The following is a 27,020-nucleotide window of genomic DNA, read 5'->3' as shown; positions in this document are numbered from 1 at the left end:
TGGGTGCGTCTCTGTTAAGAGTGCATCCTACATTTTCTATTCATTATGAGCACTAAACAAATTGTCAGAGCCATTATGAGAGGTCAGCAGTGCCCTACCTGTTATGAAAAGCTTGTCACTACCACAGATTGCACCAGAGGAAGAGCTTGATAAAGGAACTGTATACATAGTAAAGGATCACGCATTTATTACAACCATTTATTATTTCTGTAGTTTGGCCATTGTTTTTATAGGTTAAGATACCATAATAATGCTGGAAATGCAGCTAAAAGAAACAGTTTTTAAGTCTCTTTTGTCATTCAGTTTTCTTTTCAATAAGCTAAATCATTTTTTCACAGGAAAGAACGGCACAAAGAAAAGAGCCAAGCCTTACATGTACTGCATTCCACAGAAAAGCAGAATCCATAAATGAGAATTAAAGTAAACCATGTCAAGGTGAAAAACATAATGGCTGCTCTGGCAATCTGAAATGTGTCAGTTGAAAAGGTTGATGCCCTGTCTCATCATTCCTGGATAGCACATTCGACATGGAATCAACCGTTAATCCGGAGAAAATCCTGCTGGGTTTTTCTTCCAGGATGGCCTCACTACAGGCTGGTGGGAAGCGGCTAAAGGAATTGCTTGGCTGCGTTGCCGCTAAGCCACAACTATAAGCATCCTGCTCTGGCAGCGTTTGTGGCCACAGCTCTGCACTCCCCATAATGACTCATTGATCTGAGCTTCTCAATCCCTGCCTGCCTTATCTCAGCTAATGGGGCGGCATCATGGTCTGTCACAGGTTGCAATCTCTCCGAGAGACTGAGTGCACTTAGAGGTCAGCGCTCCCGCTTTCCAGTAGTGTTGCACTACAACCAGGTGGAAAAAAAACCTGTATGAATCTTTTTTGAACACTTGCCTTCCACATTTGACGGATACACACTCCCTCTAACAACCATTCTGTTGTTTTTTTGGAGTGGTATGATATACTATTCCTCTAAGACTTCCTTTTATCATTCCAATAACAAATTCACACTTCACACATCCATAATTCTTCTGGGTGTATAGCCTTGCTTTGACCCCAAACATTTGAAATTTACAAAGGGACTCCTCTACAAAAACCCATGAAAGGCTCCCAAATCCATAGTCATTTATAACCTTTGAGGCTGGCATGACAGCAGAACACAGTAAGTGGGAGGGGAGGAGAGGGTAGACGGGAGGAGAATAGTAGATGAAAAGTCTTAAAAAGAACCTCAAAAGGGTTCCCTGTACTACATGTCCCTGTCTGCGTTCCATATTGGCCCGTGTGACTGAGATTACAGGTAGAACATATTTTAGTCACAGAACCATAACTACACTGTAGACTATATGATGGGTGTGTTTCACTCAGGCTGTTAAATGCCACCCAAATAACTGTCCATTTACTTAATTCTTCCATTTTCAATACCATATTCCTTTAGGGTCACTGCACTGAAAAAACACTTTAAATCCTGTGGTGCATGTTCCGTGTGTGCAAAAAAACCTTAATTTAATCAAATTTATCTATAGCCATCCACTGGTCACAATATTAATCCCATATGACCCAGGGGCAGCACTGGGTCTGCATAAAGAAAACAGATCACATCTCATCCACAACTCCTCATCTTTGTCCCCCCCATCCTCATCCCTCTTCCTCGTTAACTCAGAGGAAAGCTGTCTCTCTCGACTCAGTCGTGCCTGCGGTGACATCCACACATGGCAGCAGACATAAAGACAGCTTGACAGCTGTGGAAATATACTGAGCTTTGGCAAAAATCAAAACTCGGCCTCCCTGCGAGATTTTAATGACTAGTTCTTTCCCCCCCCCCCCACTTGGGTTTAAATCTGCAACAGCGAGGTACACCTGACAGCCCTGACATTGACTGACAGGCAGGATATCCTACTCTGTGACCCTGCAGCCCTCCTCTTGAGCAGTTCTGGCAGCAAGTAATGAGCTACGGGAGAGGTCGGAAGTATAGATTGCAAAGTGGCTAAAATACAGCTTTTGTTCAGGGTGAATTCCTAGATGGTAAAGACAAGAAACAAGCAGGGAGGGAGGCATCCCAGAAAAAGTTTTTTTCAGTGAGAGAAAAGTGTAACTGAGATAATTGCAGTTATCTCTAGTTTAGTCTCCAGTTTGAGGCAAAGTTGTGCTTTGGACGGACCTTGAGGGCTCGTCTTTGGAGCTAAGACCTTAGTGGGTGTTTAGACCAATAATAGCATGGTGTTAAAAAAAACACAAGGGTCTGTGTTGGTGAGGGCGTGTTACTACAGGTTTGGAGAAGAATAAATATGTTTTTTAAGTTTTTGTGTATTTTGTGTGTGTGTGTGTGTGTGTGTGTGTGTGTGTGTGTGTGTGTGTGGTTGTACTGCTGCCTGTCTTGGCCAGGACACTCTTGGAAAAGAGATTTTTAATCTCAATGAGTCTGGTTAAATAAATAAATATATATATATTTCAAAGTTTTCAAATTTTCAAAGTCAAAGTTGTTGTTAAATGCCTTTTTCCCATCTGGTGGTTGTTTTTGTCATTCAACAGCTATTTGCTAGTGAAATAAGTTATTGTTATAGTGATTACATTATTATTAAACATTTAAATTTGACGATATGGCCTTAGCAATAAACAAGCCATTCTTTAATGTCACCAACTGTTTAGTACCCTTCTTTTTTTTTTACTTTCTTAAAAAGTATCAGTTCAGGCACCGTTAAGGCACTGGTACCGTTTTAAAAGTACCGCCTGCTTTACCGACACAGTGGTTTATATTACTAGAAGAATCTCTGTGGGAAGTTATCCACCACTGTGGCGTTGATATTATCCTGCTTCTTAGCTATCATGAGGTTAATGGTAGAATATTCCAGGAATGTGTTCTTATACGTATTTAACATGCCAACGCAGTGTGTAGCTGGATGATGGTGCAATGTGTTGCGGCAAAGGTGAGCCGGGTTCAACTTTTCTGGTGGACGACCCTGCACCTCTACTGTATCATGCTTTAATTATATTCCTCAAACTGTTTTTGCATTCTTTCATTCACTTTTTGATACAAGTGATGGTGGGCCTTGTTTCATTAACGAATATCATCGCTGTTGGACAGAAACCTCGTATCTCCATATTTCGATGTTTTAATTTTTTTTCATAAATCAATGCTATTGGTCACCCTTTATGTCTGTCTGTAGGTTTTACAAATATTTAAACAGTGATTTCGTCTGACTTCGTCTGAGATAAATAGCTCAATAAAATGTTTTCAAATTAGCCTTTTTTATCATTTACTGAAAAACAACAGTTTTGCACATACAAGGTTTTCACCCGACAGCGACGATATGAGCATATTATGCTGTTTCATGCATTGTGAAAGAGAATGGTGATGGCTACAGCTACCTTACAAACACATCTAGATCCAGCTGTAGGCTCTATTAAGTACCAAAGATCCAGCAAACCTCACTGTGAAGGGAACTGCCTCGTTCTCACACTGGGTTTTCTGGCCCTGCAGCACTCGGCAATTAACCCTCAATTTGGTATGAAACCCATCGTGGGTCGAGTCCTTCTTGTCCCAAAAGACAACACTGATAGATGTTTTACACTTTGCCAAACAGAACAAAACTCAGCTCCAATGTGTAAGCAGTTAATATGGCATGTTATCATTGGCCCCATTGATGCATAGCTTTCACATAATTTCCCATCATTTTGAATAAAGCATGCTTAAAGTAAGATTGTAGAGGTGACAGTGTTTAAGTGACTTCATCATTTCATTTCATTATCAATTTGCTAAAAATGTCTCCATCTCCGACATTTTCCAAAAAAAGTCCATCATCTCTTAACAGTAGATCTACACTCCCGAAAATCAACAGCACTTTCAGCTAAGCTTTATCTCACTGTCATTTACATCTTGATAAAGGTGCCTCTCAGTTACTGCTATGTCAGAATATGTTAATCTGATTTGGACAGGAAAACACACCTAAAGCTTGTGTTTGGCTGCGCACCCCAGCAGCCCAACCTCACTTTCTCTCACTCTCTCTCTCTCTCTCTCTCTCTGCATCAACACTGCAGGCAATCCACAGCTGTGAACAAGACAGAGCCTCTCGCGATCCTCCTGGCCCCTGCCCTGCCCACATGATGTTTCTGAAAAACATTTTAATTGACACAGCAATTAAGTGAGACAAGTCAAAACAGAGTTCTTCTGGAACCTCTGTGTGAGGAGAGCGTAATCTGCTTCCCCGGGCAAGTTTATCTCGAGAACATTGACTATTCCTCAGAGAAATATGGCTTGTATCTCAGCCAGAGAGAGTTCACTGCAGAGAAAATATTTGGCAATAATGTCTGATTATCTGCTTTATAATCACCACTGGGAACAGTGGGAGAATAATTGGTGTGTATCACCACTTGGTCATGCCAGTGCTCTTGTATATTTTAGCCCGTTTACTACCAATTATGTATGTGTTAGATAAGTGACAACCTTTTTCCCCCCCCCAAAACACACAACAGATTATTAGATTTTCCTTTTTTTAGATCATCATTTTGTCTACTTCCGAGCAGCTTTTTCGTTCATTTCTGTATGAAAATATATTTAGCACAGTCTTGAGACTTGCTGAAAAAAAATGACAGTTAAGATAACGCTCAGTTTTATTTTTATAAAACCTCCAACTTCTGGACAAAATATATGCAAACAGACTTTGAGATGTGAATCTGACAGATGCTAAAAAGGTTGCTATTCAGAAGTAAGTTCCTAACTCTCAACTGCCAACTAACTCAATTAACTCTCTAACCACACTGATGTTGGTAAATGTCTGACAGGTACAGCATGACAAACACATTATAAATTCTGCATTATAGTTTGGCCTGTGGTCAGCAGTAAAGTGGTTGGATGAATGGATGGTTTGGCAGCAATATAATGTGGTTGAGCTGCTCTGCACCGTAAAAAGCAAAGATCTCTCTTTTTTTATATTATTATGTAGACAATGAATTCAAAATATATTTCTACATGCTGTGCCCATTATTACTCTACATCATAAGATAATACATAAAGCTTTGATAGCAGTTTTTCAAAGTAGTTTTTCTGACATGAAGGAGAGAGAAGTCATAAATATCTGCTCACTCCAGAGCCCAGTGAGGTTAACAATGATGCATTGCCGGCAAGGACTCGTTTTTCAGATGATATTTATCACAATCAACCTCAAGGCCTTTTTATGTCCTAACAAGCATTTGAAGGATGAAGTCTGAACCGAGGCTGCAGCTTCAAGTTCCACTGAAATGGAGCATTTAACAGTAGCACTACCCTTCATAACATTCATCTCTTGCCAATCCTAATGTCTGATTAAATGAATTGTGTGCCACATTAGAGAGACTAAAGACCTAATGGTATACTGGCATGGTGTTGTATCTGTCATCTCCTGTGGAAATAGCATTTAATCAGATGGGATTGCTATGTAGGAGATGTTTCACCTTACGTGAGACACACAAACCACTGACAAAGAACGATAATGTCCGCAGGCTTATCAACACACACTGAATATCACATGAAAGCAGCAATCACATTAAATTAAAAGGAGAATTAAAAAGGAGAGGAAACCCTTTGACAGGTAAACTATCAGGTGTGTCAGTGATTGTCCTGGGTAATGACAGCTCTTTTCAGAGCTTCCCCTTCTGGTTAATGCATGAAAGTGAATTTTCTTGACATCTCAAGAGACAACCATTGCCAAGCAGCGGAAGCATGTTGCTAAGAGAGAGAACTGAGGATGTGTTAATCTAGGAAAAATGAACAGGCAGAGGTGGGCCACAGCTGCGAGAAGAGTCATCATCGCTGCATCTATCAGCGATTCTGGTGTCTGCGAGTTATTTTAGAACTTGACACAACTTGGATCTTGAAGAGGTTTTCTTCCTGCCGTGTTTTGACAAGGTAAAACTCATAAAAAAACCCGGTTTATGCTCCCTTGCTGATTTAATTTCAGTGAGCTTTCTTGTGCTTTTGCTCCAGCAAGAAGACACTCCTGTTTTTCCTTCCAACCATGCATATCATGATAAATGGAGTCATCATAAAGTTGAAATAAAACGTCTTGCTGGTGAGAGGCCATGGAGAGGTATAGGACAACTTGCACCAGAGTAGCATATTGTTCCTGTGTCAAAGCTGACGACCGGCAGCAAGATTATACACTGTCACATGCAACAAGTGTCCGAATTTGAAACTGTAAGCACCTGCCGTGTCCCTACAAGCAAAACAGACACTCCAGCAGTAATTCTTATTTCGAATGCGATACTTTATTTCGGAAACTAATCGTTGCTCAAAAACAGCTCAAAAGTCATGTCGGAAAATTCACTTGATTTATTTCCACATGCTCCAGTGCAGCCAACAAGGCCTAAGGTGCCTTGGAGATTAACTCACAAACACAAACACATGACTGAGCTTTACCGTGGGCACGCAGCCTCAACAGACTCACAGAAGAGTCAACTCCACAGTGCATTCCATCCCCACAGCGTGTCATTAAAAGGGCTGCATCTCACCTAACCATCATTTATCTCTCCACCGCTAATTAGTTACGATCAATTACCTTTACTCAATGCTGCTTCCACGTTTAAGAAAACAGGAAGAGCTGCTCATTTATTACTGCTCTTTTGCCAGTATTTTAAATATTCCCTCAGGTTGGTTTCACTAGCTATTGCCTTTTTTCTGCAGGGAGACCTCCATTAAAAAGCCATCGTTCACCACTGGGTCCAACATGTGACAAAGGTGGGCAATGGGACCCCCTGGAACCCCAGTCTGGTTGTGCACTATGACGGGAAAAGGGAAGTTTAACTGGCTTAATTACAGGCTTTAAAAATAGTAAACACTCGTCACAGTTGAGCTGCATACTGAGCTCCATCTGACAAAGTTATGAGCAGAAAAAGGGAAACACTGCAAAGGTGGTTGATGATATCAGTCATTACCTGACGTGAAGAGGATTGAAGGCGGCAGGAATACAACCACAATGGTGACAAATGTATGGATGGCTGCCTGATTACACACCGGTGGAGCTGAACTCCAGTTAATTGACAGAATATGGACGCGTCCAACAGTGTACAATTACTGACAGGACTTTTTACCCTGTTAAAAAAAAACTTCTTCTACACTTTCTGCAACTCCATTCCTCAGCTGCCTGTCTTCTATTTCCAAAAGGGATGATAAAACATAAGCATGTCAAAACTGGGAAGGTGGGAGAGGAGGTAAAACCCGATCCACACTGCAGCCCATGAGAGAGACTTTGGACTGATTCAGAGCTTGGAGGGAAAGAAGTAGGAGTGAAATCCTAGCCTGCGCTCTGCCTGCTTCTCTTCCTCTGTCTGTCCCATTTTCTCTCTCTCACCCTCCCTCTCTCAGAGCAGTTCATCTTGGACTCTTGGCCCGTTTGTCTTCTCACAGAAAGGAAATGCAAAGTAGGCTGCTCCGAAACTCTGGGAAACGCCACGGGACGTCCCTGGGGGGAAATTAAATACCTCCACTAAGATCCACACAGTAAAGTGGCAATACAGTGTTCATTAACCCTCTATTGAAGGCCTAAGCAAAACAAGCAACTGAGTTAATAAGTCAAACAGGGACTTAGCGCACATAGTAACACCACCCGTTCTCATCTTAAGATTTACAAAACAATGAGAGAATTTGCAGAGCTCAAGAGCATGTACATCCCACGTAGACAAGCAGGGAGATCAGAGAATCACAGACGGGGGGTGAGTGACTGAACAAAGTGAGCAACATTGGGGCATTACCAAATAGTTTCACAAACATTACCCCTAATACTCGTAATCCTTGTGCTTTCATATTGCAACACATCACCCACTACTGGTTTGGCAGCATGCCAGGCTGGAGAGGAAGATGTAAATAATCCCCTCTGCTCCTCTTGACTTTCATTTTCCCTCCATCCGAGGACCTCATTTTTCACCTCCATTCTAAACCGTTGTTCTCCCTTTGCAGCTCCACAGTGGTACTCCTTGGACCTGGACTGAGAAATCTATAGGCAGCACAGAGAAAGGCCAGCGGGATGCTGTGCGCCGCATTCATTGACAAAAAAGGCCTGATGCCAGTTTGACGCCCACGCCTAGGTCTCCCGGAATGTGAACGGACTTCTGTGAACAAGAGGCAAACCTACACAACCACCCCTGCAGCTATAGGACCTTCACAGGGGGAAGAGTGTGTGGGCGACGCCAAACAACAACAACAACAAGGGGAATTGCAAGCCAGGGTTCCTCTTTTTCACTCCACCAATCAAGAGGAGGCACCGCCGCAGGAGGGGGCCTGAAAGGATGGGTCGTTGACAAAAAACGCCTTTGGGGGGGTTCACCGCTGGCCCCGGCCTGGCCTGAATGCATGTAAATGAGAGTCCATCCCCACACATTGCAATTAACACCTACTTCACCAACAGGCAGGAGGCAGCAATAGGGAAATCTCCAAATCAGCATTTCAAAACCACGCCACTACAAAGGCATCAAAGTGCATCCATTGTTATATGCCTGAGTGCTCTTATGGGCTAAACTCTTCAGTGTGTCTTCCAAACAGCCTTATTTCCCCTTACAAAAGTGGAATAGTATATGACCTCATCATTGACCAGATGAGAAGGTGAGAAAAAGGGACAAACATGCTGAAAGGATTGGAGGATTGAGTGAAATGCTGTTGATGTTTCAGTGAACGCTAAGATAATGATCAGTATAGCATCCAGTTGCTGTGTTTAACAAACCATTGTTGGTCTGATATACTGAGTAGAAAAGGTCAAAATGATGCACTGGGTCTGCATTTTATAGATTTAAATGATCTGAACTATAGACTTGTAGCCAAGCCTGGCTCCGATAAGTCTCCGTTTCACCTTTTGATCTGATACATAACCCAACCTAATCAATGCCTCAAACGGCACAGGTTAACTACTGATTTGTATAATACTGACACATCATACATGCAGAACATGTTGGAGATGCATGGCTTCTATTCTTGCATCCTTTTTTTTTTTTTTTTTTTTAACATACTCTGCTGTTTTAATTCTTACTTAATACACATTATCAAATTGCATCACCATGATTGGCATGCTTACATAACTTTGGTAATCAGTATTTTTACAACCTTTGTTAACATTACCATAAAATAAAGATTAAGTGCCAGAGAAATAACATAACTTATTAGCTATTTTATTGATTTGGTTCCCTAAAAAATCTTTTAATACTGCAGCTGATCCAAACATATGCGTCTTTCTTTTTAAACCCTTCAGCTGGAGTTTACATGTTACATAGTATCATATTGTAAATATTACATGTATAATTATGAACACCAAATCATCCCATTCCACCAAGATGACTGAATAATAAGACTTCTTATTTCAAGTGAAGAAAACGTTCAATTGTTGGAAACTGGAAACAAACCCATTGTGACTACTTCAGGTTTGCAGGGGCTAATGTAAAGTCCATGTATATGCAATATTTCAAAGTGCAGGACAAACTGATTGTCCTGGACCACATTTAGCTGGACTTGCTAAATGCATTGCCATCACTATCATTTGTGTGTGACCTGTAAATTAACACAATATTATTTGCTGCCTTAGTCTGAGGTTAAGCTACAGTTCACTAACTCAGTCACGGTGTATTTACTGTAGACCTCAAAGAAGAGAGGTCACATTAGTGGGCCTGCCTCTGATGCAGCGAAACACATCTGAAACTCAATCCCCCACTGACAGATGGTGAGAAATGATGTTGAGGTTGTAGATCAGAGGGGGGGGTAGTGGCCTTGACCTCTGTAGTCCCCCTCCCCCCCACACACACACACGCTGTGTAAGAAAAAATTGTGATGCGTGATAATGAATGAATAAAATCAGACCTAAGAACAGAGTAACACTAAGTATTTTCAGAGCAACTAGCACAGATATGATTCAGATAAACAAGGGTGATATGAAGTACTTCTTGAGGGGATGACTTCTAAGCCTACAACTGCAGAAAGGGAGTGACTTTGCTGTTCAGACCAGAGTGCTAACCATTCGGGAGCCGGAAGGAAGAAACAAGAGTGAACAAGTGATGACTTGGCTTTTTGTAGCAAAGAGCGAACCATGCACCTTCTTGTACCTTAACACAGAGCAGGGAGTGGGCGGTGTGTTGTCTAGGGCTGGAGCCACAGGCCTGGAAGTACGGGGGTGCAGATCCCTTCAAAGGCTGGTATGCCAGCGCCGGGCTTTGAATATGATACGAGCAAAGTACGTTCAGCCAGTGGAGCGAGTGGAGGGAGGGAGGTGATACTGGGAGAATCTGCAGGGGTGGAGGACCAGGCAGTTTGCCTTGTTCTGGATGAGTTGTACAGGGGCTGAAGGGAGTACTTGGACAGGGTGGCTATGAAGGACCTGCTGAAGTCCTGACAGGAACAGAAATGACTAAAACTTGAATACCATCTGCATTTTCTACTAAATATTAAGTGCATTTCCTTGTCTGCTGATCTAAGACAACATCATTTCTCTGTGAGTAGCTAAATAGTGGACAATGGCAGTCAAGTCACCCCTGTGTCCAGCACTTCCGAGTATAGGGGCTCAATTGAGAGTCGTTTACCTATGTGGCCACTGAATTCCTTTTTCCCTTTCATATTCTTCACTATGTTTTTCTTAAGTAACACTTTTAGGAAATAAACACAGTAGATCACATTCTAAAGTGTAAACCCGGGGCGCAGGTTTGAGCTGGATCCACGAACGCATCTAATCCGCCTGGACCATTATTCTACCTGACACCTTAATCTGCCACAAGAGAAACACTAGCGCTAAGAATATACAGTGTTCAGCCCCAGCAGACAAAGCCAGTCTGAGTCCTCAACCTGTTTATCCAGTCTCCACTAATGCCCTGTTTTCACAGGTGAGAAAAGAAACAAAATCCCACAGGAAGTCTTAATTATGCCACCTAGAAAAAGGACCAACCTTGAAGCTTGGCAGGTGTACTAGATACCAAGTCGCAGTTAACAGTTTCCTGTACAATGGGTTAGTATAATAACAAAAGACGGTGAATGACAGTTTTCTCCACATCACTGAAAAGATTCATAAAGTTTAATCACACCCGATAGGGCTCCCATGATGTGACTGGCATGGTCTCCAGCTACCATAGTGAGAGCAAAACCTTGCCCTGGCAGTTTTTTTGTGATTACAGGGAATAACTTTTCCTATTCCTTCGTTTGGCCATGTGGAATCATTTACAGCTCCAACATGTTTGCCTACATTCTGCATAGACATAAAAGACATACATGTTCTAATTCTGTAGTTTTGGCCAATTATAGTAAAGATGGAAAAAAGTACAATTGTAGTTACATAAAAAAAAACATATGGAAGGAGATGCTGCACTAGTGGGGAGAAAGTGATTCACAGTATCTGGACAATTTGGTTGGTATTTTCTCGTCTGGTGTGGAGAGTTTTTCTTTTTTTTTTGAAGGGGGGCAGCAACAGATGCAACAACATGCCCGTGAAAGACAAGACGGACAGACAACACTGGGTCTTCAGTCTTTTCGAAAGACGACCTTGGTTTCACTGGAGGCGAGGCACTGACAGAGCCAGTAACCTGACTCAGGAGTCTGTTCCACAGGTGAAACCCTGACCAAAGAGCCACACTGACCAAAATGCTCACAACGCAACATATCCCTCTTTCTGCAGATGCTAAAAGAGAGTAGTGCTTTCATGCTAGGAATCCCAAACACCCTGGGCCCTGTGCATTTACTGCCGTTCCCATGTCAGAGGAAGAGAAATGAGTAGGAGAGGGAAGACAGACAGAACTGCAGCAGGAAACCGAGCGTTCAAAGATGAGTTAGACTATATTTAGTCGGCACTCTGTCACCTTCAGAGTCCCATGCCCACAATAATCCCCTGGAGATGTATAAGAGCCTTGTTACCTGCTTACACTTCTGCACCTGCACACATACAATATATCCAGCACCCATTGGCCAGATTTTGGGGAATCAAGAGACAAGCACTAATACTGTTTCCTCTTTTATCAAACATTAGGACCACCCAAACTGCCTGCGATACACTTTACAACCTTGCGACCATATGGCATAAGAATCAAGTAGAGCAAGGTGCCAAGTGGCTATATTCTATAACACTCAAGTACAATGACTCGATTCATCGGCCGTCATAAAGAAAGGGTTGTGTGCATTTAACAACCATGGGAAGGAGAGAATAAAACAGATATTCCATCAGCGCTGGGTGGGAGGCGCAGACAGCGCTAATGGTTGGCTGACACAGCTATGAGATGAAACTGTGACCGCAATTTTATTTGCAGAGGGAAGCTAGCACCATCAGAGACGTACACGGAATTACTGGTGGATTCAGGTTCAATGTGCTGAAAGGTGCTAACATACTCATCTTTTTTGTGGAATATAACACGTCTGTCCCACACATACACCTGACATGGAGAGGGGTGAGAAAAGCAGCAGTGCTGCCTTCTATAGGACTGACAGATTTAATAGTTTAGGTTAACTGCAGAGCTTTATGGAGACAAATTTGTGCCATATTGAAATGCAATCATGCATTGCACACACAACATTGTGTGTCATTACTTTAAACTATCTTGTGTAAAACATGCCAACTGCAGAATTTGTGTCAAAACTGTTTGAAGCTCACATTGAAATACAAATACATTTATAGAATGTCACTGATATCACGCATTAAATGTGACCAATCACCAAAGTGCACTGATGTTTTTTTTCCCTCAGCTGTCACTATCATCTTCATTGCATTCCAATGCAAACAATGTACCAATTGGTCCGGAAAGAAAATGCAATCTTGGTCCTATCAGTCATCCACCAAATAGGAGACATAGTTTATGTAACAGGAGCTCACAGGCAGATAGATAATCGATCCCTCATTCCTGTCCTGTCAACCTGAGACTATTGGACATAGTCGTTTAATGATTACCTCTGACTAGATGATCATCCATGCCCCGAGTTTGGACGACTACTGCAGCTGGTCAGCAATCACATTTCATTTTTTCCCGATTGTTGCATGATTTTGATTGAAAAGCAATGATGATGAACCATGAAAGTTCGAGATATACAGCTATATGCTCAGACTTTAGCTTTGTCAAGGAAAAACACATTCATTTCAGACATGAATTTAGGATTTAATCCCTGAACTACTAAACAAGTAAAGGCATCTGTGCCATTCATTTTATTTTTATTGTTCCACATGTAAATGTAACACAAATTCCACTCCAAAGGTTAGAGAGCTCACACATTAGGCAATAGGGATGGCAATTATTAAGTTATGTGCACCACAGTGAAGGATTACCACTGCTTCTTGAACACTGGGCTCAGACTAGACCCCACACTACAGTCTCCTTTTGCTTCAACACGCACTTCTTCTTTGCACCCACTCAATCACATTTCAAATATTTTACACAGTTAAGGATGGCTTCAAGCCAACCAGTACCTAACAATAAAGTGACACTCTCGACAGCTGGATCACAGCAGAGTGTAAGTTTTGCCGGACCAAGCTGCGTTTGCACTTAAACCACCGTCACCACCCTGCCGACTGTGTTCAATGGTTAACCACGGTGCTACAAATGACTGCTGTTGGCCTGCTGAGGGAGAAGAGAGTTTTACACTAAATATAACCTAGCTTAGCTGCTGTGGAGAGAAGCTGAGGTCTGGGATATGGCCAAGGTAATAGTGGTTGTCAATGCTTTGTCAGTCATTACTTTGCTGCTGTGGGGATATATGAAATAAGACCTCACAAACGGTAAATAGAGATCACAGCAGTGGTGCCAGACTACTGGGGTAGTGGTTTTGATGGCTTCTGCCTGTGGTTCGACAATACTGCGATATTACAGTTAGGGCAAACGTGTGCCAATATGCTTGAGGTATCCTGCAAATTAGACTGCGGCTAAACAGGAAGTTACTAGTGATGATCACCTTGAGCAAATATACAAGTGGCATTGCATTTATTTTATAAAGCAGTAAAAAGGGGCCTGGATGCAAATTTCCCATAGAAACCACATTATAGTTGTTCATTCAAACACTCTTTTCCAGCTTTTTGACAATCAGGTCAGTACTGATACACAGCGTAAAATAATTCTGACCACTAATGTGTACCTCTGGAGCGCAAAGAAGAAGGTGACCACTGGACTGTATTGTGTGAACAACAGTAATAACAGTTTAAACATTTACTAGTATAAGTGACAGGACGGCAGTAATTGGGCAAACCCAGAGATGTACTGATAGCAAACTGTTGACTGACAAAACAGCTACCTCACTGTATGAATACACTCCTAAACTGCTTTTTAGCTCACATTGTCAGATTTAATCCTCATCTGTTATTCATGGCCATTACATGACAAAAAACATAACTACTGCATAACCAGGGCCAAAATGGGAATGCTTGGCATTTAACCCCAAAGGGGAGTTTCTTACCCTCTATGCTGCCACCCACACACACAAATGAACTTAGCCACACCACCCACCCAAGCCACCCACACACACACACACACACACACACACACACACACACACCCACAGACACACACACACACACCCGATATAGACTAAAGACTTTGCTGAGGAGTAAAAATAGGAGCCTGCTGTTAGCCCTTCACAGGAGGGCGTGCAGATGATAAATATCTGGAATAATGACGAACCAGAGCTGCTTCCTTTTACTGCCACCTGCCCTGGCAGCGGTGAGCTTGTGTATTGTGGCAAAGTTGGCCCCCATTTAGGTGTTGTCTGTGTGGATTTGGCCTTGTATGTACTCAGTAGGAGGAGGGGGGAGCATGGTGTAATCGTTATGATGTTATGGTATTTAAATAACTTTTCCTTTGTGCTGACATACCATAATTCCATTGCTGCAGTTGTCAAAGCAGCCGTTGAGAAAAGGTGAGATGTTACTGAAATTCTCACATGGTCTTTGTGGCGCAAGTCATGGCTCCTCCCTCAGCTGTAGATTATGTCATGGCATGGCTTTTCAAAGTGAAAATGTACTATCGTAGGGATTCTTGGCCCTGTGCCTCTGTTTATTCTGAACCAATGTTTACCTGCTGTCTGTTTATCTGAGCAGACTGAGAAAAGCCCTTGTTTAAAGATCTCTAGAATGTCACTAAAGGCTTTTAGTTGCCAGTTACCCCTTCCATGTAAACAATTGCATATGAAGCATGGATTTACTTTGACTTTGTATGGACTGTAGTAAAATGATATTTTGGGAGTGAAAGTTGTGGCAGTCCAGATGAGAAAGAGTGAGTGTGGTATACAGTACGGCCAGAAATAGCAGAGCCATAAGTGAGATTTAGATTTGGATCTTCTCTTCTGCATGAACTCCAATATGTCATAGAAGGCATCGGGGCCAAGAGCACTAATGTTCCACTCTTTGCAAAACCTCCCTCGAAAGTGTTTCGTCCATTAAAAATTGTGGTGTTTCCTGTACCTCACAGTGGAATACAAAAGCAAGAATAAAAGAAACTGCACATATAAATCAGTCGACGTCTTAATGGATGTACGCTACAAAGGCACTTGCATGACTTAGGAGTCTCAGGGAGAGGCAATGCTCTCACCCAATCCTTTCACATGTAAATTCCACTTCAGTGATGGACAGCTTTAAAAATGGGCTGATTTGGCGGCAATTTGAGCGGCTTTACCATACACCTCCACTCCTGTACACAAAGAAAAATCAAGGTCACTACTTTAAACACCTACATGGCTCTCGAGAAAGTACAGAACTGATTAAAGTTTCAAATGCATCAGATTGTGTTTATTTCACTGACAAAATGAGTGGTTTCATAACAAAATGCTGCCTCTTTGTAAAAAAAAAAAACGACTAGTCTATTAGTCAATTAGTCAACGACAGAAAAGTATTTTGATGATCGATTAACCACTTTAGTAATTTTACAGGCAAAATTGCCAAACATAAGCTGGCTCTAGCTTCTCAAATGTTTGTCATACATGTGATGATGATTTGGGGTTTTGGACTTATGTGGGATGTAATAACAGACCTATCTCACTGTTTTCTGACTTCTCATAGGCAAAAACAGTTAATCAATTAATCAAAAGGAATAATTGATAGATTAATCAGTAATGAAAATAATCAATAGTTGCAGCCCTACATTAAACACACTAATCTAAATGACAGTATTCTTACATGTCATGCAATGAGTCACTTTGGGTGAGTCTTACCTCAAACTAGCAGAGGCTCAGCAGTTCCTGGTCGACTATTGGATATGATTCCTCTCTTGGGGGTTTCTGGCGACAACGGTCTTGTGTCAACTAATGTCTACTGATTATCTATGGAGGACTTTCTTTGCTCACTCCCTCATTCTACAAAACATTCAGTTCTCATCTGACGTTGATTACATTCATTTGCTGTTTGAACTGAGGCAGACATCTTTCTTTTTGCTAACTCAGCTTACTAGCACAGAAAATGTGATAAGCCTGAACAAAGTCTACTTCCAAGGTTTATCCCTCAGACTCTACAAACTCTAATCTTATTGAAATGTGTATAAGTAGATGCATTTTCTTCACCTTATATCTTCTGAATAGTTTGAGAAATACCACAGACGGTGTTTTCCCTGTCATAAAAGCTGTGCGCACTACTTGAAGCCAAAACATAGCAATTAGGTCCCATGATTTACTCTACCTGCTTTAATAGGGAAGTGAGGGCCTCCCAGATGGAGGTCATGGTTCTGAACCTCGCTCCTCAGCTACCGAGTTAATCAGTTTGGAACCTGTGTGTAGTTCAATGCTGAGAGAAACATTCAGCTTTATAGCTGCAATTTAAGTTTTACTTCACAGTGTGACACGCTGCCATAATGATCAATAATAATAAACAGGGGACTGATAATTAGCACATTCTTTTCCTCAGTCTCATCAAAAAAAACTGCATTTTGTCCACATTTGTCGTCAAACTGTGTTCCATTAAAGTTGCTGCTCAGAGGCAAACTGCAATCCCAAACAGCTCAAGCAAAACTTAACACAACACGATGCATCAGGGGAAGCGCAGCCTGCTTGCCAAGGTAAGGACTACATGGGCCTCTCAAAAAGCAATTAAGGGAGAGAGAGTCATAATATTGAACGGAGAGGGGGGGTGCATTCCTTTGAGAGAGGCAGCGGCAGTAGACTGTGAAATTCATATTGACTGGAGAGGCAAACACACACAGGTAAGCAGGAGAGCCGAGCTCTTTCCACTTTGCTTGTCAGCCAAAGAACAGTGCCTGTAGTCTGCTGCTTTCAAATATATTTCTATTGAGTTCAGCCATCCAAAGATGCACCTACACAAAAGCAGCCAATGAGACTGCTCACAGAATATCCTATAGCATAAAAAACAATTTAGTTCTCTAAAACAACCCAGCGTTTGTGTAAAGAACTGACTAAAATGATATTTGGAAAATGAAAGAAAACAGCATCTGCTGAGCTCTGGATGTGTGTTCACTGATGTGGTAAATCCTACTTGATTAAAGCAGGAAAACGCCTTCAACAATGAACTGTGCCAGTTCACTTAATTAAGTCAACTTGTACTAGGGAGCGCTGGGAAATGGAAAGCAAAGCAAACAGGGGCACTGCTGCTCGCTCCCTCAGCTTTTCTCTGGATGCTAATCAAAGGCTTGATCTCCGAGCAGGACAGGCCTCGGGGACGTCGCTCTGCTTGGCTGATCCTGGCAATTTGCTCTTGATAATACCCTCTCTCGCTCTGCACCCCTCAAAAACCCGGCAACCCATCTCACCTAATCTGTACGGCCGCTGGAACGCACAAACACAGACCTCTAAAGTACTGCCTCACCAAGGAATAATCACATAATGGCCATGGAGTTATTACATGCTCCTTATTATCCCGTCTCTCTTTTGTGGCTCCAATTTAGGGATTCCATAATGAAGATGATTGAAGATAAAGACGCTGCATTTGATTAACTAAAACAATAATCATGTATATTGTTTCCAAAGGAGTACGAACAAGACACACACACACACACACACACACACACACACACACACACACACACTATATCTTCAATATGTGCATATGCTCCGCCTTTGTTTGCGTTTTTAATTGTTTGTACAATATAAGCTAGTAGAAGCATCTGGTGGTTATTACATTGCCTGGAGGTCTGAGGATGGGGCAGCCCATAAGAATTGCATGATTTCTTTGCGGTTTGCTCTGCGGTGTAACATGAGAGTCTGGTGATGCTGTAAGTTCTTCCTCTGCAAAAAGCCAGAGCACTTATCAAAGCCACAATCCCTTCAATTACACAACTGTCAAGTCATCAGTCATACAATGAGTAAACACATGGCAGAGTTTAATAAACCGGCACAGAATTAGAAGAGTCAGAACACCAGTTGCAAACCAGGAATGAGAGGCAGGTGGGAATAAAAGAGTGAAGCATGAGGTTCAGGTTCTTACCTTTGAAGGAGATGAAGACGCGGGGTGCAGCCAATGGCTCATTGCTCACTGGGTTCCCGAGAGCGAAGCTGGACAGTGCCAGGAGGGCGTGGACCGTCCACAGACCGTCCAGCTGCATGGTCGACCAACCTCCAGCAGCACAAAGAGTGTTTTAAACAAATCTCTGCAGGGACAAAAACAAACACGTGAGACGAGAAAATGCGTTCTCAACTCTGCGCTGCAAAAAAATATCTGCCACAATAAGTCTGTTTTCATTTATTCATTTATGTGACATGTCAAATCAACGGCTCCCAAGGGCCCCGTCCCTGCGAGTCTTGGGCGATGCAGCGCTGAGGCGTGGAGATTACGCCCAGATCTCTGGGAGCTTCACAAAACTGATTAGTCCTGATGGAGATGCGCCAAGCTTTTTGAGATGTGTACACACTTCCATTTGGGAAGAATTATGTTTGTTTTTCGGAGTGTGTGCCTTGGTGACAAATGGGAAGATCACGCTGACTCGAGCGAGAGAAGCTCTTCTTCTTCTTCTGCTCGTTTCCACGCACCCAAAACACATTCCTGACACCATGACTCATGACACCATACGTGTGTGTGTGCTGCTCTGTAATTATAGCTTCACCTAATAGCGGGTTATACCACGTCCCCACGCTTACTAGAGAAAGAGACGAAAAAAAAGTTGCGATTGGGGCAATCTAAAATAAAATATTAACTTCTTGCTAAAGGGGTTACAAATGATGACGGGCTCAAACGCTAACTGGAACAGTTAAGCAAGTCTTCCAAACAATGCAGTGGTGGTCATCAATAAAGTCTCCAGTTAATGAATGATAGACACCTGGGAGCAACCACAATGATCCACACATCTGTCACAAATCTTCAGAGACTTGTCTAACAGGCCACCTCTTGCCCTTGGACATTCTCCATCAATAGATCATTTAATCATCTCTACCATGTTGCCACTTGTCTGTATTTTTAAATGGACGGATGAAACTTTTTGCAACACACTCTATTCCCAAAACAACCTGACCTCAGTGGTTGGACACAAAACTCTTCTCCCCTCCATTGTTTGGACTACAAACACGGAACACTTCGGAGCAGGTCTCCATCCCAAACACACCTTTGGAGACGTCAGCAGAGCCAAAGAGACCTCAGACTGACTGGCTGAAGTGGATTTATTGACATAACACAGCTGTTTAAACCTCTGCTATTTACTGACAATTTGTTAACCATCCAGCTGTTTATTCTGAGACAGAGGCCGAGTCCCTCACACATGCAGATGAAATCAAACAAGGCTCCCAAATGACACTGTGGAGACTGAGAGACACAGTCCACTCACACTATGCTGTAAAGATAAATATATCTGCTCTACTTCAGTCATTTTGTGTCACAAAATACAGACATGAGCTGAAGTTTGCAAAATGACCTTTTATGGAAACGTTATCATCACACTACAGAAGATATCACATCCACTGATGCTCTCAGCTTTTTCATTGTTTGTGTCTGCAAGTTATTAACTGGCACGTTGGACAAATGTAATGCAACCTTTAAACTCCTACATGTAGTCAAAGACAACAGCTAATAACAAGTTGTCAGTGGCAACATAACCCTTTTCATGAATCCTGCTGGTTTATTCAGAGGAAAATGAAAAAAACGACAAAAACCCTGCTGATGTGTCACATTTCCCAACAATAATAATATATAAAAATAAAAAGCCTCTTTCCGAAAATATGACAATGGAAACTATATCAAACTTTATTAACTGATTGCCATCACTAAATTCTTCAGCAATGAAGAATACAAAATGTATGCAAAAAGGTAGCCTTGGCTACACATGGCAGACAGAACTGTAAACAGTCTGGTGTGGTATTAGAGCGCATGGTAAAATAAATAAATATTAGTAATAATTCATGTAAGAATTAAGGCTGTGATTTGTCGGAAATTAGAATTATGATTAGGTCATTAGAGGCATGCTGCAAATAAATAAAAAAAAGCGCGCAGCTGCAGACAGGTAAGCTTTTTTTTTTTTTTAACCATTAATAATAAAGCAGGTTAATTACAAAATAATAAGCATAAAAGCAACAGCACAAGAAGGCTTACCTTATTGTTACAGCTTTCCGAATGGAACTTCAGGTCCAACCTTGCAAGTCATTGAACAAACCAATTCCAACAGAATGGTCACTTTCGTTTCCAAGTTGAAATCAATAATAATAGAAAATCCCGGTACAGTCCCTGCTCAGGAGGGCAGTCTGTACCTGCGTGGTTATTGGCCCCGGAGTTGTCAGTGCACAATAAGAAAAAGGCAGTTTAAAAAAAAAAGGGAGAAAATGTTTTATTTTTTATTTTAGTTCAATCTTCTGCGAGACCGCGAGGCGAGGAGATATTGTCGCACGAGCACAATCGACATCTCGTGGGAAAAAGCAGTAGGTAACAAAGTCCCTGTGGTGTAGAGAGGTCCAGGCACGCAGCGTGTGCTCCTCAGGAAAGTTGGGCGCTGCTGACTGGAGGGAGGCAGGGCGCTAGCAGGTGGATGCACAGGCCTATTTGTCTTAAACACACCCACAGGGCGGGCAGCTCTGAGCCGAGCCGCCCATCAGGAGACGTGATTTACTACCGTCGTATACCACTGTATGCTGTCACGGAAGAGAGGGGGGGAAATGGATACTACTCATCCACATTCAATACTGAAGTTTGTTTTGTTTGTTTTTTTTGGGGTTGGGGGGGGCTTTTTCCGCCTTTATTTGACAGGACAGCAAGGTGAGAAAGGGGAGAGAGAGAGGGGGAAGACGTGCAGGAAATCGTCACAGGTCGGATTCGAACCCTGGACCTCTGCGTCGATCAACTTCTGAGTGTATGTGCGCCAGCTCTACCCACTGACTAGCCCGGCCACCAATACTGAAGTATTAATAGTATCATGATGATTTTATGTACGAAATGATCTTTATTATTACACAAAGTGCAAAACGTTGGAAAATCGTGGTAGCCTACCACTTTCTACTAAGGCTACCTTTAAGGGTGTAACTAATCAATAGTTTATAATCAGTGTGCTGCATATATCAGTTTTAAGACTATTTTAAAGGAAAACATTTTTAGGTTGCCAGGTTGTGAAAAACCTCATTGGTTTCTCCTTTTTAATTGGTAATAATTCAATTATAAATGTGATATGCCCATGTTTTTTTACACAGAACTTGCAGAAATGTAAGAGCAAATTAATAAAGGACTCAAATCTAGAGCTTTGCTTTGCTTTGCTGAACAATTACTTGTCTCAGAAATAATTTTGATTAACAATATAATAGTCTCTTTCAGTCAAATTTTAAAAACATGTATTTATTTATAACTTTTTAAAACATATTAAAGTTTTGAATGAATTCCAGAATACATCTTTTGGTTATGTATCGCTGTTATGTGACCCAGATAATATAATAAGATAGGTACACGGCCTATAAAGTAAACAACGCCTCTTTATTGTCATAAAACATTTTGTATCCCCCTTTTCATTTTTGTTGCTATGAACGTGTGTAGCGTCATACGTAAGCATAGCTTTAGCTCAACAGTCTGACCAATAATCACTTATATAATTACAATTTGGCATATATAAACAAAAATCAACAATTTCCATCAACAGTCATACCTTAGGACCTTAGCTAATGTTAGCAATTAATTGCGGTTAAACAAAGAAACCGTGATTATGTAAAAAATAAATAAAATGGTTACAGGCCTACTCAAATCATCAAGACTTTCTGCAGCCCTTTTTCTAAAATAAGTGAAATAAGGGAGTTTTCATATCATGACATCCCAAAAGTTGTTCTTATTAATGTCTTAATTTATAACTGATATGTAAAGGAATCAGATTATTATTAGAGTGGTAATTAAAAACTAAAATATGTCAAATCTGACAAAATGTTACCCATATGAGCACATTTTAAAATCTTCAAAATCTATATAAAATCCCCTGATCAGATCCAAGTATATTACTGGTTTATGGAGGTGATGAAGTAGCAGACATTTAAACCTCATTTTAGGGCCACGGAAATAAGCTGTAAACACATTCATTGTAAGTCTTTCTGGCCATAATGTTATCTAATGTTATCCAAAAATTATTGTAACCGTGATTTGGGTTCACCTAATTTATGCTAATAAAACAGAACATAACAGAAGTGTACTTTACAAAATCCCTTTCCTAAATGGAAATAAAATAATTGGACTACTTTTATGATGATTATTTTCACTGATTGGACTCCTACAGTAGGTGTCTGTGAAGTCTGAAAACACTGATGTCTGTCGGTCGGAAAGTCAAGACAATGAGCTGAAAGATGCTGAAACACTCGGTGGACCTGAGGGGAACTGCAGTTGGGTGATAATTATCTCTGGGTTTGTCACTCCAATTCAATTCAATTTTATTTATAGTATCAAATCATAACAGGAGTTATCTCGAGACACTTTACAGATAGAGTAGGTCTAGACCACACTATAGTTTACAAAGCCCCAACAATTCTAGTAATTCCCCCAAGGGCAAGCATTTAGTGTGACAGTGGCGAGGAAAAACTCTCTTTTAGGAAGAAACCTCGGCCAGACCCAGGCTCTTGGTAGGCGGTGTCTGACGGTGCCGGTTGGGGGTATGATGAACAGTGGCTATGAATGAATAATATGAATAATAGTCATAATAAAGATAATGGAACAGTGACTACAAATGGTAGTTGTAGTAGTTCATGGCATAGCAGGGCACTGAAGGCCGTTACAGGATGTAGCGTGGCACAGCAGAGCATAGCAGGACGTGGCAGGACGCAGCAGGGCACCACAGAGCATAGCAGGACGTGGCAGGACGCAGTAGGATGCAGCAGGACACAGCAGGACACTGCAGAGCATAGCAGGGTGTAACAGGGAGTGCAGCAGGACCACGGCGACATCTGCAACCAAGATCTTGGTGCCATCCTAATCCAAGGAAATATGCTGGGCGAAAAAAAAACATAAGGACTCCGGGGAGTAAACTCCCCACTCCAAGCCACACCTTTCACATAACACATAATCATTTGATCAATTGTGATATAGAAAATATAGATTATTGCAGCTTCAATGGCTGAATGTGTTATGCTACAAGCTACAGAAGCAATGAGAAGAACATGAACACGTTACCACAATCCATATGTCACATAACAAACAAAAATGTTCAGGAAGGAGGTATACCTTCCCGAAAACATGCCAGGTCTAATAGATACCTGAGATCATTTGTACCATCAGCTGTTGGGTTTCTCAACAAACTACAGGTCATCTGCCATCCCTGTCCATGTCACAGCACATATTTTTTCATTTATTTAAGTATAGTGTATATGTGTATTTATGCTCTTATCTATATCTCATTTTTTTTGTGTGTTTTTGTGCAAATGTGTATGAGTTGGCTACCTGTTGTGAATCAAATTGCCCCTTGGGGACATTAAAGACATTTCAACTTCAACTTCAACAACACCAGTTGTAAACTGTTTAGAGGAGGAAGAAACACATTATTATTTTATAAATCCAGCATTTTGGATCTGTTGATGGCTAGTCTGGCTAAAGAAATACAGCTCGTATGGCGGAGAGATGATGACAGAAATATTTAGTAGCAGTATCACCAACAGTTAGCAGGAAAACATATAGGCTATTAAAAAGAAGCATGAAGTAATGTAGTTTGTATGCCACTGCTGTTGTTATGTGTATCCATCAATTATCAGGACATTAACAACTTGTGCTTTGATTCAAAGTGATAACAGAAAAAAAAAACATCAGCTCCTGTGTGAATGTATAGGTAGTATACTAGTATGGCAGAGTGTCTTTCACAAAGGGGGTGTTTGCTTGCTTTGAATCAGTCGCCTGTATTTCTATCTTCTATCGCTGTGACAACCAGCGAGCTACCATCTGCCACCCACACATGAGGTGTGGAGGGAAAGGATTTGGCTTATAGGATGCCTTCAGTGTTCTTTTTCTCTCAATCAACAAGTGAGTGGCCTAAAAATAAATCCTTTTTACATGCTCACATGTTCATCTTTACTTACCGGAGTTATACTTTTAAAAGTTTATAAAGATACAATAACTTTGATTAACTTTACCATTCCCAGGGTAAAAGTTTCATTATACAAGTTTGCGTTACATTCATTTTATTCCGTTGAATATTTGACCTCCCAGGTCCATTTTAGCCACTTAGAGCACAGACAATGTAATGATTGCCGGGTCCAACTTATCAGAAATTAAAAGTCTTATCTTGGTTATGTAATTCATTTGATGGTACACGGAAAAGTCGATTAAAATGCTTAATTTGCTCGTCTATTTAAACACTGATTGGACGCTTCAAAGCCACCGAGTTACCACCTGTAAAGATTTTCTAAAGCTCATTGAGAAATTTAAACATTTTCCCATTTTTAATCATATTCCATTCAGTGTCCTTTCACACCTGCATTATCTGTCCCTCATTCAATCTGGAGCTTTAAATTGCATGTACTCGATTCACCATGAAACTCGTCTGGGATTAGAGAGAAAGTTTGTAAGGTGTTCAGCTTTTGGCTCAGTGAGGTCAAAAGAAGCTGTCAAGCTCAAATGTTCTTCCATATGAAGCCATGACGCTGGCACTGTCGCTTTTTTTTTTCTGCAGTCTGGCCCAACATAAAGGTTCTTTTTTAAAGTGACTTGGCAGAGCTAAAATAGAAAAGGATCAGTTTGATGAGACGTCCTCCTCTTCAGGACAACTTATCTATTCAGTAAGGACACGGCAGATTTTGTGAGAAGCGGGGCCTTCAGCTTCTCCAAGCTCATCTGGAGTTTTCTGAAAGAAAAAAACAAATCAGCTGTCAGCCCTTATTGCTTCTAGTCGATCTTTTCTGCTTGATGGGAATCAAGGGTGAGTTGTGTACATTACCCAGAAGGACTTCTTGCTCCTAAGTGGGCCTTAACTGTAATATTTGTGATAAAGGAATCTTGCCAGTGCATGATTCCAAGCTGCTGTTGACATCGATCTAAGTGGTGTATGAAGTTGTTTTCATGTTCTGCAGCAGAGCCTGCATTCCAGCTGAGGTGTGAACAGTGCTTTCTGTGGGACTCTGCCTGCAGGGCATTAACAGATACCAGGTGTTATATCAGCATTTGTGATTCTTACACGGCTCAAAAGATCATTCGTATCACAATCCCAGTTTCAATATGTGTGGAGAGATGTGACACTCTGTAGAGGCTGCTTTGTGTTTTCGTATTGTGTTGAACCATGTAGGTTTCAGATTCAATCTCAGGCTGTTGAGGTGAAAATGTGGTGACGAGATTCTTCTGTTGCTGTTGCTCTGTTTTGTCTTCTTTACAACTTTCTGATCAGCCTTCCTACGTACTTCTGTTAAACCTGAAAATATCAACCAGTGTTGAATTTTTTTTATTCAATTACTCATTACATATTAGTCATTGAAAAGTAATTAGCTACATTACTTGTAGTTTCGCATTGCCAGACCTATCTCCACATGTATTATTATTATTATTATTATTTTAATTGTGGTGAAACCGGGACATTTGAGTGTTTTACAGATATTTGTCGGGACTCGGGACACCCTGCTTGAAACCGGGACAATCTCGGACAAACTGGGGCGTCTGGTCACCGTATAAATAGTCGCGCTTTGCCAGACCTTCCTCCACAGCGCTGCGGAGGAGGGTCTGGCTAGTCCATACAGCATTCCGGGATGGGAGAAAAACACATGCTCTGGTTTATTGGCATTTCTTTAAACCAATCACAATCGTCATTGGGGAGCTAAGCCACGGTGCCTCTGCAAAATAGCCTCGGGAAGGAATTTGTTTTGATGGAACATGTGTATGTTCAAAAGTTGCTTTAAGTCGCGCTCCGATTGGACAGATAGTCTAGCTAGCTGTCTGGATTTACCCTGCAGAGATCTGAGGAGCAGTTAACCATAGTCCTCACAAATCCACCGGAGTTTAAAATTCCAACAGAAAGAAAGAGGAAAGTACGGCGGAATTTCCAGCGGCAAACTTTTAGTTCCTTTTTTGGCTAAGTATTTCCACACCTTTAACCTCTGCACCAAGCTAACATGTCTGGCAGCAGTCTGTTCTATCAACCGTCCATCAAACCTCTGGTAAGACAGCAAACAAATCAAGCCCCAAACTGTCGAAGTAAAGGATTGCTACTGGGATGAGTAATGTAATAACTGAATTTAGAATTGTAATCCTTGTCGCTGAAAAAAAGCCAATCACATTTTGCAGCATTACTAAGTAGGCTAATGCTTTTCCGATCACAACCTGAGGTGCTGTTTCAAGACTCAAGTAAATTCAAAACACAACGTGCTCTTTGTTTCACACTGGCTACGACTACCTCATTGCCAGACATCTCAACATAATTCTGATTCCTGAAAGTATTATGTCTACAGCTAACACACTCTCTCTCTCACGCACAAACACACACGTATTTGTGCACATGTACGCATGCACAAAGTCTTCAAACAAAGCTAAAACTGCCTTGTTGCTCCAACAAGACTTAGTAATATCTCACATTCAGCAGGCAGGTGCTCACCTTGTGCTGCGACCAGATAGGGGAAAAGCTTTGCTCCCAGCATTTTCTGTGATGATGTCCTCAAAGTTATTAGCATTTAAATGAGAAAAGAAAAGCATCATATCTAGATATCACAGGGAAACTTTCAACAATATAAAAACTTGTTTAACAATTCAAGAGTGTTTAGAACCAA

At 41.4% G+C, this 27,020-nt stretch overlaps 1 protein-coding gene across 4 annotated transcripts in view; it reads right to left on the bottom strand.

Moving 5' to 3' along the window:
- Window positions 1-20,823, bottom strand: part of LOC144516467 (semaphorin-3F-like) — a 59,131-nt gene extending 38,308 nt beyond the window's left edge. For all 4 annotated transcript variants that reach the window (XM_078247785.1, XM_078247784.1, XM_078247787.1 and 1 more), the window contains exons 1-2: window positions 20,422-20,823; window positions 18,331-18,493 (exon numbers count right to left, since the gene is read on the bottom strand). In XM_078247785.1, coding sequence (XP_078103911.1) covers window positions 18,331-18,448 — 118 coding nt within the window. In that variant the 5' untranslated portion in view covers window positions 18,449-18,493; window positions 20,422-20,823. The remainder of the gene's footprint in view (window positions 1-18,330; window positions 18,494-20,421) is intronic.
- Window positions 20,824-27,020: the final 6,197 nt, after the last annotated feature.

The sequence above is a fragment of the Sander vitreus genome, chromosome 4, assembly GCF_031162955.1.
Source record: "Sander vitreus isolate 19-12246 chromosome 4, sanVit1, whole genome shotgun sequence".
NCBI lineage: Eukaryota > Metazoa > Chordata > Actinopteri > Perciformes > Percidae > Sander > Sander vitreus.
This window is presented reverse-complemented; position numbering and strand designations above follow the sequence as displayed.